This window comes from Zerene cesonia, chromosome 15 (genome assembly GCF_012273895.1).
Source record: "Zerene cesonia ecotype Mississippi chromosome 15, Zerene_cesonia_1.1, whole genome shotgun sequence".
NCBI lineage: Eukaryota > Metazoa > Arthropoda > Insecta > Lepidoptera > Pieridae > Zerene > Zerene cesonia.
In genome coordinates, this window is record NC_052116.1 from 5375866 (window position 1) to 5391920 (window position 16055).

At 31.6% G+C, this 16055-nt stretch overlaps 1 protein-coding gene across 5 annotated transcripts in view; it reads right to left on the reverse strand.

Annotated features, from left to right (window-relative positions):
• LOC119832234 overlaps nt 1–16055 on the reverse strand; it is a 113890-nt gene that overhangs the window by 21896 nt on the left and 75939 nt on the right. For 4 of the 5 annotated variants that reach the window (XM_038355892.1, XM_038355890.1, XM_038355889.1 and 1 more), the window contains one exon: nt 10955–11196. In XM_038355892.1, the coding sequence (XP_038211820.1) occupies nt 10955–10999 (45 nt within the window). In that variant the 5' untranslated portion in view covers nt 11000–11196. Of the gene's footprint in view, nt 1–10954; nt 11197–11441; nt 11557–16055 lie in introns of those variants that run through there. The other variant, XM_038355891.1, reaches the window with a different exon arrangement.

Here is a 16055-nt window from a genome sequence, read left to right on the forward strand (position 1 = left end):
AATAAATGTTATTTGCAGTTAACAATTTTCTTTTTTCTTTATTACAATATTTATGGCAAGACTAGGTATATAATAAATTATAATTATCTTATTGTGAATAAATGTAAGTAAAAGGTCATAAAAATGTATAACAAACTTTATGTCGCTGTCGAAAGTGCTTATCGGAAATAAAAGTCGTTCTGGTTCAGTTATATAAATACTTACAAAAGACTCCACAGAATATAAAAAAGTCCGTACATATTATAAATTTGAGAGATTTTTCAGCGGATCTAAGTTCAATTTTAAATATTATATCTATAAATTAAGACTTGTTTTTTTATTTAAACGAATAAAAAGCCAATTTACCAGAATCTCGCTATTTATAAATACACAAAACAAGTTTCCGTTCTGTTAAATGTTTTGTGCGAAAAATACAAACGCAATATTCCCAACACCAAAAATGTTTTAATTGCAAACGAATTGTAACAAACACAACGAATATCTTAATCCAATTAAATGCTTGAGAACCATTTATTTACGTCTAAATCATATTACTTTTTCCGAGTGAGGAATGCTTGGAATGCGGCCTCCATTCAGACTAAAGCCATTCCAAAGGTGTGTTGAGGCTAGAATTAAATATACCAGCGTAGAACGTTATCACCAATTTGTACCGTGTCACTAAGGTGTTGTGCATAATTGCGATTTCGCGCTACCATGTCTACTGAGTATTTCACTTAGAAAGCATGAAGACAATGGGCAAAACGTATAGACAAAGCATCGATACTTGTCACTTGCGGAATAGTAACACTATTGTTGTTCAATTGCTGATGTCTAATCATTCTTTTGAGTTTAAAAATGTACAAACTCCAAGATTTTGGAGCTTACCGACATAAATCTTATGTTTTGTCAGAAGTTATATATAGGTTTTTTGTGAGCATTTTTTGCACTGGTCAGTCTCAAGAAAATAGGTAAAATATTTTATATCACTTAATAAATACTGCCCATTGTTTGCAGAATATTTCGTTGTCAAGCCTAGACAAATACAATTTAAAAGGATGTCTTCAATTTCGGCGAACAAAGTGTTTATATTTACTCCTGACTTAAATTTTATTGTAGCAAATACTCTTGTATACTTATCGAGATCGTAGCCAGAGGCAGAATAAAAAGGAGCTCAGATTAAACTAATTCTAAGAACGTTAAACAGCGTTGAGTTTTATTTGTTTGAGTTGCGAATACTCGAGCAATCCGAGCCGTACGTCGTCCTTTTGTCTCCGAACTGGTAATTAAGAAAATATTTCGTGTGGAGTGACTAATTTCCATTCGTTCGAGATGAGACGCAAACTGTGTCGTGATGGTACAGAATGTAGGCAATTACATAAACGACAATCAACGCTACAAAGACGTTAGGAAGGGAAAGTCGGGTAACGCAATTACACAGATATGCCACGTTAACACCCTCCACCCTGCAATGTGACGGCCTTAAGCCGCTGTATAAACGCTTCATGAATATATAACAACTACGAGAAAGAGACATGAAAAAACTGTAGTAATTATCTGACTAACGATCTGCTTTTGATGACAAAAATGTAAAAGTTATCATCGTACTCAACAAGAAATTAAAAGTTTCATGTTATCAATCTTTTATGATGACTATAATGTTCTTCAAAGTTCAAAGAAATTATATTGTATGAGATCCATAAATGACTGGTCAATAAATCGATTCAAATAAAGAAATAAGTGTTTTCTTAAACTATGTAAGCACAATACAATAGCAACACGTTTTAGATGTTAGCTTATTTGTACAAAAATCACGTACACGCATAAATTTGAATATAATACGAAAAAAACTGCTCAATTTGATTTCACTATACTTAGCAATGTATTGCATAAGGTTGATATCAAGATGTTACTCTATTTACAATTTTTGCATAAAAATTGTGAAGTATTACATCAAAGCGTTAACTCGGATTAGATACGATCGCGATTTGAAAATTATGAAACAATCTTGTTGGGTACGGCACAACTTTGTTTTAGTTTTTAGTCGAGCGTAATGACTTCCGGTAAAGCGCTCAGATACTGTCACTGCATGTATTTCACAGTTTATGTAATATTTTATTTAAATTTATACATAGGCCGTACTGTTATGCAATATCGCAAATTACTATTAATGTAGGAAGTTGCGAACGTGGATTCACAGAGAAAGTGGTATATGTTATTGCTATGACTACATAATGTGTGTGAATTATTCTATGACTTGGTGTTAGGTTTGTTTACATTTCAAACCATAGGTATAGGTCGGTGAAAGATGTATTTATTTACGTTTGATGAATACTTCACGATAAAAGTTTATGTATTTCCCGTTATGGGCAGATATAAGTATGAAATCAATATACAAGGAGAAATTAAATCTTGGAACTGTTTAGTTCAATAAATTTGAATTTCAATCCTTCCAATCCTTCCTAAATCAAAACTATCGTTGTTTTTATTTAATTAGTATTTGTCACTAATTCACAATTTTAAATTAAACAATTAATATATTTATACTTGTATAATTTACGAACATAATACGTATAGATTATTTTATACTCACTGAAACGTGTCCCAAACACTGGTCCCCAATACTGATATATAAGTGTCATAACAAAAACCTACCATATAATAAAGTGTAGTATTAGAAAATCAGAGCAGGTAAAAACAAATTGAAATCCAGCAATATTAAATAGTACGGCGTAACTTGAACGAATACTGATAAATTATTTCATTAGTTGCTCTGTCGATGAAGTGAACAAATCGTTTTATTCTCAGCCTTTGTCTTATTAATTCGCAGCAAGTGCAAGATGGCAAGTCTAGACTTCTTTTTATTCAGCGAACGAGTTTTTATTAAAATTCAAATACAAATTAAATAAGATAAGTTGGAAAGTACTATCAACTTATTTAAATGGAATGAATGAAATCTCAGATTAAATCTCTTAATAAAGTAGGGTTTTAAGAAATAATTCATTTTATTCGTGTTTATACAATTGTTTGCTGAAAGTACAGATAACGTAGAACTATACAATTTAAACTATACAACACAGAGAGTGATATCGTGAGAGAGAAATAAAGTGGAACAATAAATTTCACCTAAACTAAGTAAATTAAAAATGAGAATATATAATTCATATACGAAATAGTTTTTTAAATTTCCTAATATCACTACTTCATTAATGTAAAATGTTTATCAATCTTAAAATAAGGCAAATTTAATACATTTTTTTTTCCTAATAACTGAATATTAATAACGTGCAAATATGGAGACAGCGCAGTTTACCCTTATTATTTTAGAGAGAAAAAAAACAGTTGATCTTCGTCGGCTTGCCTCATTATGTCCTATTGAATTTTCCTATAAGGAAAATAATCCATACAATACAAAGATGTTATGATAATTTACTTGATCTAAAGCTATTCTTTTGTAGCGGATTATTTAATAATTACAATATAGAACAATATTATGTATATACATAGAAATAACAACAATAGCAAATTGGTATCATTATTAACGTCCTGTTAGAATGCAATTAGGCAAGGAACTTTTAACAATAGTACGCAACTACATATTTTAAAGTAACTCACACTCCGATTTAGAGATTAATATAACTCAATAAAGACGGAAAACTCCAACGAAATAGTTCAGCAAATTGAATTTTCGCCAACGCATTCATAAGTAGATCATCGCACAGCACACGTTGATAAATTAAAAACTTTTTCATAATCAACAAGCATACAAAGCGTGAACGAGCACGTTTCGCACATTTAACGTTACTCTACACTTTGAAATTTATTCAACTAACTAAAATCCATTATAATAGGCTGTCTGGGCTCTCAGTGGGATGTTGCTTCCACTTTTCAGTAAACATGTGAACGAAAGGGAAAAAAACATTGTTTATTGTTAGATTACAAAAGGGAAAGCATGACTCGAGTTAGGCCGGCGTTTATAAAATAAATTTTCTTTTTAACTCAGCTGGGGTGTGGTTACTTTGCTCGTATTTCTTTCAACATTATTTATTCTTTAATAGGATCCTGTTGTTGCTGTGAGAAAATCGCTTAGGAAATTATGGAAATGTAGGTATTTCATTTATGTGGCTGATTCATTGATTGTACTTAGAGTATTATCCTCTTATCATTATTTAAATATATTACTAGAAGGAAGTCGATACCACCGACTCTGGTTGCTTAAGTCTAAAAACATATTTTATCTTTATTTTTTGTTTTACCTCAAAATATTATATTTCACATATTTTAAACTTTGTAAAATGTTCTATATTAACAGTTCAGTGAAGCTCTTTTGCCGGAAAATAATTATCTCATACGCAAACACGGAGTGAACATTCAGTTCAATTGCAACAGAAAATTAAAAACTACAGATGCAACGTTAAAAATGTTAGGAATCCTATTCTTCTCAGCTCACTCGGAGCTTGAAATTCTCCAGTTTGTAGAATGTAGTTGCCACTTTTGTTGGTTGTGTGCCAATCACGTCCGACTCTGCCCGGTAATTTCCCCAATCGCATCGGCTTGGCGGTTGGAGCATGTATTTTTATTTTGGCAAACTTACGAGACCATTCTTCAAAACTGTTCTAACAAAACTATCACAAGTTTACCCTTTATCAACATACTTCATGTTTTATATAAAAGCAGGCTTTCAAGACAATTGAATCTTTATTAGTGCATAAAAGTCTCACTGATGAATTTAATCAAAAGAAGTCCTATTTATCACATATCTTCTTTAAAAATTCGTCAACAGAACATCACGTCATAATCTAAATTCTTTTCATAACAAGTAGGCTTCATTCGCCTGTCCTAATAACTGTCATACAGATTTAATATCGCATCTCGCATTTTGTACGATTTCCACCGCGAGGCAATTTCCTTCCTAAAATTGTATTTGGACGAATTCGCGTCAACTAAATACATATGCGACCCAAACGACAAATTTTATTTATATTCTTTATTTCGTGGAATCAAATGTGTATCGGTTTTACTACGCATATAATAATCTGTATCATAATACATTTAAGAGGCTTGTAAAATGTAATTTATTGATCAGCAGGTGGTTTTGCCATTGTTATTTATACATAAAATAAAAGATATGAAGAGGTCAGTATCGTATAATAAAAAGTGAAAATGAATTTAGATTTGAAAGTAAAAAGTACAGGACACGGTGAAAATTTATGTCCTTTCTCTTTGCGACAAAGATATCTGCAAGGCAAAAATAAAGGATGTCACATAAAATATTAAATCTTATCGTCTGCGAGTACTATATTACGTTCGAACGTGGATTCGTTCTATCGAGTTCATACATAGACAATGGTTGTTAAGTTCGACATGGCAAGCAAAAGGGAGATTCGTAGCATAATGATCTGCAACCGAGACCGCATTTCTCTACTCGTTCAATGAATGGAATTTTACAAAACTTTCATCGTCTTATTTCAGCTACGTGTAGGGCAATTTTTGACTTGAAAATGTACCTATTGTTGGCTCAAATATGTAAAATAACATAATATCCATAATAAATAAATAATTTTGAAGTTTGTTTCATAAAAAATATAACAACTAAATTTGCACCGTACATAGAAACTGTATTGTTCGGCGGGAACCTAAAGTTTATTGATCTCATATTAAGAGATATTAATCGTATATTTTTTATACTTAAAAATATTGCTCTCATAGCCGTAGTTTAATGCCTCCGGTCTAATATATCTATTTTGTTTTTTATTCCGAAAAATTATTCATAAATAAAAGTATTGATAAAAAATCGCAATAGCATATATAACCGGAGATTGCTTGAGATATAATGTCCATGTATAAAACAAATGCATCCGAGTTTTGTGAATTATCCACATAATATATTACGCACAATTTTACAAATTGCGACAATAATAATCACATATTGCAACACATCACGGTCTCATGTACTACATTTACAAAATGACAATAACTATGATTGATGCTGTGGAACAGATCATTTGTGTTACAATTGTAGTAAATTTGTGATACAATATAACGCACTATGTTTACGTACAATTTGTATAAATATTAGGATTATAAATATCAGGATTATAAGGAGAAATCATTCATAGGCATACATAAATTGATTGTTATCTATATTGATACTATAGGTAAGTATTTATTTCATTATTTCGACATAAACATGACGATATTTAATAGAACGCATATTATGCTTAATGACGAAATTCTACAAAATTCTGTTTCCACACTACCTTAACATGTTTCTGTCCAAAAACAAAAAAAAAGCCTAATTTTGAATTATAGATTACATCCTTGAAAACTTTCTTATTTCTACCTTAAACGACATCAATTTATTTGGCCTGCGGAACTTTCCAAAGTAAATATAATGGGTTAGTAAAGGTGCCCTGAAATTGTAGTGTCTCCAGAGATAGGACTTTGCCATTCTTATTCAAATAGGTGCAGCCGCAGATTTACCCAGCGGAGGCATGACTGCACGCCACCTAGCGGTGAAGCCTTTTGTGACTTCGAATTTATTTAACCTAATTCCTGTCTTATTAATATACTATTTAAATACGTACTGTCATCTGGATTTTGTAAACTTTATGGTCCATTCATTTCTTTGCGGTTCTTATTCATAAACAATAACGACCAAAATGGTTTAAACAGAAATTAAAAAGACATTTAAAACAGGAATTGCGTTCATAAGGAGGAAAGGTTACATAGAATACAAACAACTTAAAGAATTTTGTATTATTTTCCATTTAATACCTGTGTATTAAGCAATGTATAAAACAAACGTACACCAAAAAGATAATCTTGCGACCATAATATACGACAATTCTAAATCACGGCCATATTCTAAAAATGATAATACACTATCATGGTGAATTTTATATTACATTTGCCAATATAAAAAAGCTTTTTAGATAAATTGATTATATTCTAATAGCTTTTAGCAGATGGCAACTTGCGACACAATCTCTTAGTTTCGCTTCATTCCTTTTTGGGGAACCCATCACAATACCGTGTCAATAGCTTAACAACTTTCTCCTTTTTATATACCATTGTGAGACTAATTTCACTCATTTCTTTTCGCCGTTTCAAATAAAACAATACGGCGGAGAATTTACTATTTTCATTTCTGTTAACTGTTTTAGTGATGCGGCTCCTTTATTCTCTTTTTAATTTAATCAGCACTTATTTCCATTCATCCAAATCGCAATTTTTACTTCGAATTAGGTTCGGCGATGATCTAAAAACATAACCATATAATTCTAAAGGAAATCACGCAGCACATTCAGTTTCCACCCAAAACAAACAGACGCAGCATAACGACGAAAATTTACATTAGGCTGGTTTAATGTCGCAAAGCAATCTCATTCCTGGTAGGAAACCGGCTTAAGACGACCACTGAGCTGTGACCTGTGGAATAGACCGCTCAGTGTAATTGGACTCGAGCGAGACAGGTCATATGTAAATGGTCGTGTGTGATATCGCAACAAAGATAAATTTGCCGCATATCTCGAATGTTACCAGCGCACAACCTTGACATTCTCAATTTCATAAGAGAAAAGACATAACGCAAATGCTTTTCAATTCAAATTACGGCATATCTTCATTACGCGGGTATTTAGTTTAACGCGAAAGATATTTCATTATGATTTAATTTCATATTTCGTAACGTCTTCATGAATATATAATTTTAAACTATGTTCAAAGTAATTAAGAGCAGTCGAGCTTAAAATTTAGTCTAGACGAGAAGTATTCTTACGCAACCATTTAAATAGCGTTGTAAGAGAAATCACATTATTGGTAGCTTCCTTGTTTATATAAATTTATATATTTTATATAATAAGAATATTACTCCGTTTTAATATTTTACCAAGCTATGTCCTAAATATTTTTTCCACACTTATTTTAATGCTTGAAGTTAATTGTATATTGATATACACGTAATACTATGGTCACTATTGTCTAAAAATTAATTTTTTCACTTGCCCAGGAAAGTAACAAACAATAATATTGAATAAAATTGAAATGGTAAGTAAGCGAAGGGAAATTGGTCGGACGTGTATGATGTTCCCAAAGACATTAAAATTGAACTGCGTAGTAAAATTTCCCCTTTCGATGTATAACGAAACCTTTATTACAGCAAGCTTCATTTCACGTCTACCATTATATTTATTGCTTAATTTATATATGAAACGTACGGAATTTTATGTATACAGTTTCTAAAACCTAGAATTCTCCTTGTTATAAGTATTTTGCATGAAATTTGCTTACATAAAATATATCTGAATAAATTGAGACGGATAATAGATATGACGTTACAGATTTTTTAAATTAATATAATTAAAACAACTTTTATGACTAAAGTTCTGGAAAATTCATATTCCATTAATTATAATCCGGTCTGAAAGAATTTTCAAAAGCTTAACTTTTATTAACGTGATAAAGAAAATTAAAAACAGTTTGACCTCAGATTTGAAGTTAAAACAAAACTCATTTCTTTAGTAAACTTAAAACAGAATTAGTTTTTCGTAGATTATACTATTCTTTTGATTAATATTACAAAACGTTATTAATATATTAAGAATCCTAATAAGGAATAGCGCGTTAATAAGGGATATCATCTATCATTCTCCTTCTAAGGATAAAAAAAAACCTTTGGAGTTTATATCATCTCACAAAGACGTATTATATTACATTAGATCTTTATTATAATCAACGGCACTGCTCGTGTTTTATGAGGTGAGGCATATAGGTACTCATTCTTTATTAAAATTCTTACAAGGCACAATACAAAAACAAAAAAGAAATATTTCTATAATGAATACACGTATGACGAAAGTTAAGGAAAATACAATTTGTGTTGATATCTATTAAAGATATAAAATATGTAATAATGCCCATGTACCTCAACAAAATTACGAATTGGCTTATGCTTAATTAAACAGAAATTGAAAGTTTCAAGAAACAAAGTCTTAATATAAAAAGTCTAACTTTAAGGTTTCCTATACAGCTTTCACTAAACGACAAGCCATTTCACGAAGCAAATTTATGTATAGATTCTATAAATATGTTATGTAAATTAATCGCTTAAGACGATATCATCCGCAAGGCATTTAAATTTACAACCTGCGCTATGCTATAAACAGTTACAGTTTGTAATTATTACAAGAAAACTTGTAATACGTGTAGTTTATTTAATAAAAACAGGTTTATATAAGCTTTAAAGTTTTAACTATTTTCCAAGAGATGCTTCCACTATGAAGTTATTTTATAGCGTACATGATTATAAAATGTCGATATGTCAAAATGATGATATTTATCTTTTATCGTATTTCCGTTGAGGATATTTCGCGTTATCAATTAATATTAGACACCATCTTTCAAAGATAATGTAATTTGAGCGACGGAGTGTCATTAATTTATTTCCTAATAATTTGTACATTATAATTTTTGTCTTGTTCCTGAAAATTAATTTGGAAAATATGATATTTCTACAAGTCGTCAATGATTTGATTACTTATACTTTATTATACGTATAATATAGTGATAATTATCATTCAATAGTGATAATGATTTAATTTGGTGATTGAAATATTAAGAATGTATGTATACTATATATAATGACTAGCTTTGCCACATTGTTCTACCCGCAAATGAACCTTTTGAGATAAGCAAGTATGTCTATTGACCATTAGTTATTCTATTATAGCATTAGTAGTATATAACCGGTAACTTACTTATACAAAACATTAGAAAATTGTCTAAGGAAAGTGAATAATTATCTTCAAAGCAAAAGAAACTTCGTATTTCGACTTTTTACGTAAAAGACAGATGCTCTCACTTAAGCGACCCGCCATCATCTAAACCGTCTATGACCTTTCGAGCCGTTAATAGCCTTATTTATATTCAACGGCAGGCAATCTCATATAGATATAAAGCATAATATTCGTAAAAGAGTAATAAAACGAGAGATATATCCGATTCCATCGGAATGTGATAACACATTTAAATAATGATAAAACGAGTTGGAGAAATCGTATTCGATGTATTGACCATTTGACCTTGACATTTGAAACAGGTGTTAAGCGCGTATAAATGTTTAATTGTATGGTCTTTTCACTTTTGTGCTGGTACAGTCCGACCTTTAAGTTGAAGACAACATAAAGGTCAACTGTACCGTTAAAAGCTACTTAAATTAACGACAGACATGTTTTAGGGACGGTGCTTTGATATAAGTCTACTGTTGAAACATAATACATATAAAGCCAGGCTAAACTTTATAAATAACTATATTAACATTGTTGTGCATTCATTACATAAAGTTAATGATAATATATTAAAAGTAGGAGAAAATGCAAGTTTAGCATCTCTATTGAACTGATACTGACCGAAGAATGTACAAGAAGATTCTATTCTTTAATCGGTAAGTTTTAAACTAATACCATTATTAATTCATCAATTAATCAAAACAACCTGCATCACGATGTGTCTCAAAAAGCAGGTCTTAAAGGACCTATTAGGAATGTAAACGCTAAATAAGGCCATACTAGTGCAGCAGGCTGGCCTACCCTTTCACTTCTCATAGAGATCTTAACTCGCATTAGAAATCAGGAACTTTAAGCACTCCCATTAAACAGGATTTTAATCAAGATCTCATTCATTACGAATTTCTCCTTTACTCAGGTGTTCAAGTCAAATAATGAAAGTTTCTATCGTAAAATAAAAAGAAAGATTATTTGATTGTAATGTAACATATTATTAAATTAAAATTCAATATAACTTAAAACCAATTTATGATGATTTTGATTATCATACTCGACGTTTTGCATAATATAATGAAATATATTAAACAACTCTGATTCGTGTTATTATTCTACATTTATTAATTGTGTTATATAATAATAGGGAAAAATATATAAAGTTTTTGTTATAAGTAAGTAATATAAACACTTCTCACCTTATAAATTCCATCGACGAGTTTCGTAAGTTCTTCCGTCTCCATTGTGAGCTCTTTGAGTTATCTTCAACTAAAACGAATTAGAGTCACACTCGATACTTCATTTGGAAACTATCGCACACAATATTCGATTTTAACACCATTAACACTAAATTCACTTTCCATAACACAGTATTTACTTGTTCTGTCGTCTCGGGTTGTGGTCAAATGAATCAAACAAACACATTCGCTTTCGAAGACATCTGAAACAATGAAAATGTAAATAAATATCTTTACATTGCTTGCATTATTAGGTACACACGCGCTATGCCAATAGACGGATACCATTACATATTATCGCATATCTCAAAATTGTCGCAATAATTTACATTGAATAAACACAATAATAATTACGCATTATACGCATTAATATAATTTAATTAAAGTCATTTAAAGCCATTTTTTAACAATATTCTATTTTAACGCTAAGAAAAGTTTATATCGACACCTTTAAAGTTAAGATCGCGCCGTGCGTTCACTTCGGAGTGGCGGAGTGAAGTCCGGTTACTTGGTGCGATCTCGCAAGAAGTGTTTGGCAAGAACCGACCAGCGAGTTAACCTTGCTTGTACTGTTAGCCACCTGATTGTTTTGATGAAGTGGAATTTCGGATGGCCTATGTCCTGAGGTCAACGACACACATACCGACGTTTTGTTAAGATATCACAATCAATTAACATATTACCTTTCCGTGTTGCGGTGAAATCGCTTTCGAAAAATTATTTATTTATATCATCGGATTTTTAAATATTTACTAGTGATATGAGAATATTTGAGTAAAATATCTCCTTGGGTGTGAATATTTTTGATAGTGTGCGTGTTTTCCTTTCACTACAATTTAATACGCATATATTTTTATGAGCTCAGGTAATACGCCGGTTTAAAAAGAACTCATATAAATATTACCTACACATATTGAAATTCGTGAGTTGCTAGTTCGTGACACAAAATATCATAAGCTCGTTACGAAACAGACTCAATGCCACTAAAGTAATTGGCTTTAACTTGCTGCGTTTGTCTTGTCTACATTTAAATGAATATTGAATACAATAGATCTTGTACACTTTCATTTTTACGCCTACTGTTATTAGCCTAAAATACCTAATAGTTTTAATGTGCAGCCTACGGTTAATGTTTTAATAGAACTTTAAAAATCGTACATTTTAAGTTCTACTAAATGATTGAAATCGGTTCAGTACTTTTTGCGTGAAAACGTTACAAACATACATAAAAAACACAAAAGTTTCCTTTTTTCTAATATTAGTTTAGATTAATTATTTAATATCTATTATTAGATTTATTTCAATTTAGCATAATATATTAAATACCCTTGTATCTGAGCCATAATTACGTTTGTGGGTTAAAATTACTATTACTTATTAGAAATTTGGGCCTTTAACGTTTATTACTTGCTACTACCACTCTAACTCATAATTTCAAAACTATGTAGTTATTATAAAAATTGTTGACTGAAATATTTCATTCACTATTAAACCGATTTCTCAGTATATAACTAATAATAAAATAACATAATAAAAGTAATGAAATTAATATCTACCTATTAAATTATTTTGGCATAATTAAACAGCTCCTTGATGAAAATACAATTGAATATAACCGTCCGAAATAACCGCTACTAAGCCCTCTTATGAATTTCACATCATTTACGACATAGTCAAACTAATGATGTGACTATCAAATTAAATTCCTTTGCGTTTTCGCCCACACATCACAGAATAAATTATGCGTGCTATACAGTATAAATTGTAACTTTCTTAGATCGACGTAATCTTCCCTGATGAATTATTACATTCGCCGTCAAAACGCCTAAGTGGATGAATCGTGTTGGTGTAAAATCTACATAATTACACAAGAGATGCACTTGCTTGGATGCTAATCGTATGCATAGCTCGTCGCGGCTAGACTTAGTTAAATACGAATAATAATTCTCACTCGATGTTTGGCAAGCATAAATTAGTTCACTTCTATTGCTTCACCCATTCAAACGTAAATTCATTCATTAAATATTGTTTTTGAAATAGGGAATCATATTGTTTGAGAACATATTATTTTGTCTACCAGCTAATACGAATCGATTGTCTTAACTAACTTTACATCTCAATTGTAGATTGTAGACAGTAAATGAGATTAAATAGTGCAAGTATTCAATCGCTGTTGTAGTAGTGAAAGTAAATGAACTTGAAGTAAAATTTGTACTGTAAGTTAAGTATCTTACTTTTCCTTAATATTCTTAGAAATGCACGTGACGTTGAAAAAGTAATATACAAAGGACTCTGAAACAAATGGTCGTTAACTCAAAAAAATAATAATAACAGATGAATAGAGGCAAAATTTTCGCGGCGAAGTATTGCATAAAACCGGTGAAAGTGTGTTGTTTTATTTTAGCGTTTCTCAGCTGGTTCTAGCATCGGTGCTGCCGCGGGCATACACACCCATGAGCAAATTTACTTTATCTTTTATGTTTTATGCGCACTGAAACTTAACGGTTATTATTTCTATAGAGAAACGGAGTTTGATATTTTCACTGATTCAACTAAATATAAATAATGAAGGATTTTCCAAATTGTATTTTACACGCAATAAAATGAGACCAAGAGGATAAACAAAACATAGAACAATTATTTGTTTATCCTCATTTATTACGAGAATAATGGCGCAATGGTAAATATTGACTAAAATTATTCTACAGAGTGTAAGGAAATAGGTGTGCGAACGAGTTTCCAGTTAAACTTCCTAAACTGAGACTAAACTTATTGTAAGCGGATCCGGGAGGTTCGGCTCTCGTAACGAACAACTGGGATTGCGAATAGTTTCCGAATCCTATACAAAGCGGAAATCACTACCAGCTTCCGATACACGCGGCGATATTAAATTTTCAAACATAAGCCGTCTTCTCGAAACCGTCTGCTTACTTGTAAAGTTTCTTACGTAACTTCGCTAGCTCTCAATTGTCTTTTGAATCGGCAATATTTGATTTTCATACGAGGAGCTATGTTGTAGTAAATTCGTGTGCCAACTTGGAGAATGGCATAGTCTAGCGCGAGTTAGCATAAAGGTACGGGCCAACATCGGCACTGTTCTGCTGACGAACCTTGTTATCGCGAATATTATATATTATGCATTGCACCACGGCTGAATATTCATGCATCTGCACTACAGTTCTGCTTAGACAAATCGGATTTGTATCGACAATTCAAGTATATATGCAGAAGTATAGACCAGATATATGAACCATTTTATACATGGCTCGAGTGATTATAAGTATGCTTCGCCAATTTACGAGCGTACTATGTACCAATAATATTACCTAGTATATGTAATTTTGCGATGACCCATCATATTATTAAATCTCTTAATCGTCTTTATTCCTACCACATTATTGCTTTATCTAAAAAATCACAAAAATACATCATTTCTGTTGCAGTAAGAATGATTACATATTAACACGAATCCGAAGTTTTCACAACCAGCGTTGCCACATTAAAACAATATTTGATGGGCGGGTAATACAAGCCAATAAACATTACAAGCAATTTGGATTTACAATCGAACGTTGAATCTTACCCAATGTTTCATTAATGTTACCGTAGCCAAGTCAGGGACAACGGTTCAATTTGAAAGGCAAATAGTTTCATAGGCAAACCGTTGGTGAACATAAAGTAAACTGCATATGAGATAAGCGGGTGGGTGAGAATCAGTCATCCGTCAGCCACAGATGTGGACCTGCTAATGAGATTCCGAAAAGCTCCTGGGAAATAATGCTAGTGCCTGTACTTGCAACCCGACGTTATTTCAATTATTAATGTCCTCTGATCAATATTCAAGGGGTAATCGATAGCGCTTTAATGCAGCTATTTAGTGCATCTATGCAAAATTTAATGACAGATATTTAAAGAGAGATAAGTCGTAGAGTATGATGTAGTAGAGTAATTGTTTTAACTAAAACAATCATATTATTTCTGATATTAATATATTGTGTAAATTGTACTTCATGATTAAGATTTTCCAATATTTTTTATGCAGCAACTAGGCAAACTTTTACATGAACAGTCGCTTTCTTAAATATGGGGTTTAATAATAATCACCATTATACAATATTAAAAAATAACACATACATCTTTAACTGCGACGAATGATAGCAACAAATAAAGCCTATCTTTTTAATTTTGCCAATGGACATCAAAGAAGAGTACACTCGTGCACGGAAACAGTTTAATCCCGTAGGGTCGAGGAATCATTATTCGGTTGTGATTGCTGCAGTTTGGTTGAATTACAACCTGTCTGCTCACACCCTGCCTGCTCTTGACATCCTACAAAATTGGATACCTCGCGCCACCAGCCAAGTGTTCACTTCATGTGTGAAAATGTTTTCCGAGCGATTTCATTTACATGCAATTTTCATTGAACTTTTATTTACACGCGTAACGTTACTTATTTTCGATTAGCCATACAACTACTACGTTCAAATATGAATAGTGAATAGCCTAAGAAAATACATTCACGAGCGAAGGAAAATACAAGGATGTTACTCGCTTCTATCGTGTTTTTTCTATCAAAAGACCATCTAAGCATTTATTTTTCATAAGATATTTTTCTCGTATATTCGCAGTAGGTGAATGGCTCGTTCAGACATGCTCCTATTGTGACATTTGCTTCTGTGGCGGTAATCTACGCGGGCTCTACCCAGCTATTACGGCTATGACAACAAAGCTCAACATTGTTCGTAAGCCCCAACTCCTACCCCATACTTCAATACCAATCCGTTCGTAAAAGATACGAATAAAGGCGTCCTGTCCTTGTATTTTCTGATATAGAGCCGTATAAAGTATAGTAATAGGCTTTGATGGAGCATTAAATCGTACGATAAAAAGTTTTATTGTGTCTGTTACGTTGTTGATTGGTATTTGTTACTTTTGTTCATGAACATTGTAATAAAATAAATAACTTGGTACTTATTCATTAAGCAGTAGTAATCTTACACCGAACATTTTCATAGAAATTGTGTGCTGGGTTTAAATGACAAAATGGGAATGTATCTGGAAC